Source organism: Pundamilia nyererei, unplaced genomic scaffold (assembly GCF_000239375.1).
Source record: "Pundamilia nyererei isolate P.nyererei 1_Seehausen unplaced genomic scaffold, PunNye1.0 scaffold02847, whole genome shotgun sequence".
Classification (NCBI taxonomy): domain Eukaryota; kingdom Metazoa; phylum Chordata; class Actinopteri; order Cichliformes; family Cichlidae; genus Pundamilia; species Pundamilia nyererei.
The window spans coordinates 2,638-4,262 of NW_005190248.1; the positions used below are offsets into that span (position 1 = coordinate 2,638).

The following is a 1,625-nucleotide window of genomic DNA, read 5'->3' on the forward strand; positions in this document are numbered from 1 at the left end:
AAAAAAAAAGTATCATAAAAGATCTTTGACTTACTTTCTTTGTATGCAGCACTGATGCTTTGCAGCTGCTTTCCAGATCTTGTGCTCAGAATTTCCGCAAGCGTTTCTTCATCTGTGCCCAAACCCTGCACACACATACCATGCACATTTCTTGATATACAACAGTTATAACATCTATTCCAAAATCCTAAAGATGAAAGCAACCACTCACCACCATGGCCTCCTGGAGACGGTAAGCTTCATACTCCACGGGGGGCATCAACAGTTCCAGCAAAAGAAGCTCCAGGTCTCCAGATAAAGCTTTCTTCAGAGCAGTTATTATATCCTAATTCACCACATGCATAAATAAAATAACACTGAATTAATTCTTATTTTGACTTGACTCAGAGTTTCACTCCTGGTTTTCTTTTTGTAATTCTTGTTAAGTTATTTTAGTAAAGAAACAGTAAATATCTAGAAAAAACCTCTGACTAATGGAAAAAAAACCCAGAGTACACTTGGGATTGGAAGTGGATTCACACAAAACCTGCCTGACTATCACACTATGGTGTACTCTTTCCCTGTAAGACACTACAGTTGGGCATGTGACAGCAGTTCTGAAGTTGCTAAACAAAGGTGTGTTCACACCTTTAATGTCACCGTTTTTTTATTATTTGATCAGCAAACACTTCAAAGTTACAGATGAGCAAGGCTAAACTTTTATAACTACTAAACCTCAAACTGAAACTTCAGTTTCATTGCTTAATATATTTTATTGTAGGAGACAACTTTACACTTAATGGGTTCCACAAAACCATTAAAGTTTTAATTTTGAAACTCTTTGAAAAGGTTGTTACTGTTTCTATTTTCTCACCTTATGTGTTAGCTCCTGAAAGACCTGAGCAATTACTTGCCTCTGGGCGTTGTTCCTATTGGTTAGTATTCTCAGTAGCGTCACTGTGTCTGAGCAAGATACACGATATTCAATAAATTACCAGGAAAAGGGTGGAAAGAAATCGTGGGAATATATTTTCAACATATGCCAATGAATGCCTTTATTTTCCAGTGCTGTCACGATCTCCATCACATCTCTGTCAGGGTAGAAATTGGAGTAGGGTCGTACTGTTCCAAGGGTCCCCCAGTACATATCCTATTTAATAAAAAGGGACAATAATTGTGGCATCCACTCTCTATACAATATATAAAACAACTGAGTGGCAAGAATCAAGTGAAATGTGTAACAACTAACCTCATACTGAGCATACCACGAAGGTATGGAGATGTAGAACAATACAGATCAGCCATGCTTGAATTTAAAGAATGCTAAGTATGTCAGACTTCTAGGAGGAGGTGCGCGCATGTGTGTGTGTGTGGAGGGGGATGGTTCAACACAAACTATTAATACAAGTAATTTTCAATAATGAAACAAACTGGTTGAATTGTATTACTCGGCTTTCTCGATATTTAAAATCTAAACGTGACAATGCGCAGCAACCTTCAGAGCACTTGTTTATAGACAGCAATAAAAGGTATGTAGATAACCAGACTGAACATGACTGCAGATAAGGCTATTTGCAAATGTGGAGTCTTAGTGAGCAGAGTAATAAATCTTAGTGAAGAGTGAAGACGGGGCAGAGGTGTACTTC

The 1,625-nt window shown here is 37.9% G+C and overlaps 1 protein-coding gene across 1 annotated transcript; it reads right to left on the minus strand.

Annotated features, from left to right (window-relative positions):
* Window positions 1-34: 34 nt before the first annotated feature.
* LOC102209558 (annexin A2-like) lies at window positions 35-1,126 on the minus strand (the record flags this gene model as incomplete). The annotated part of the gene is made up of 4 exons (XM_005755751.1): window positions 1,033-1,126; window positions 854-942; window positions 212-325; window positions 35-125 (listed from the first exon to the last, which is right to left on the minus strand). Coding segments are annotated over exons 1-4 (388 nt in total), but the record flags the coding sequence as incomplete, so codon positions are not given.
* Between the last annotated feature and the right edge of the window lie 499 nt (window positions 1,127-1,625).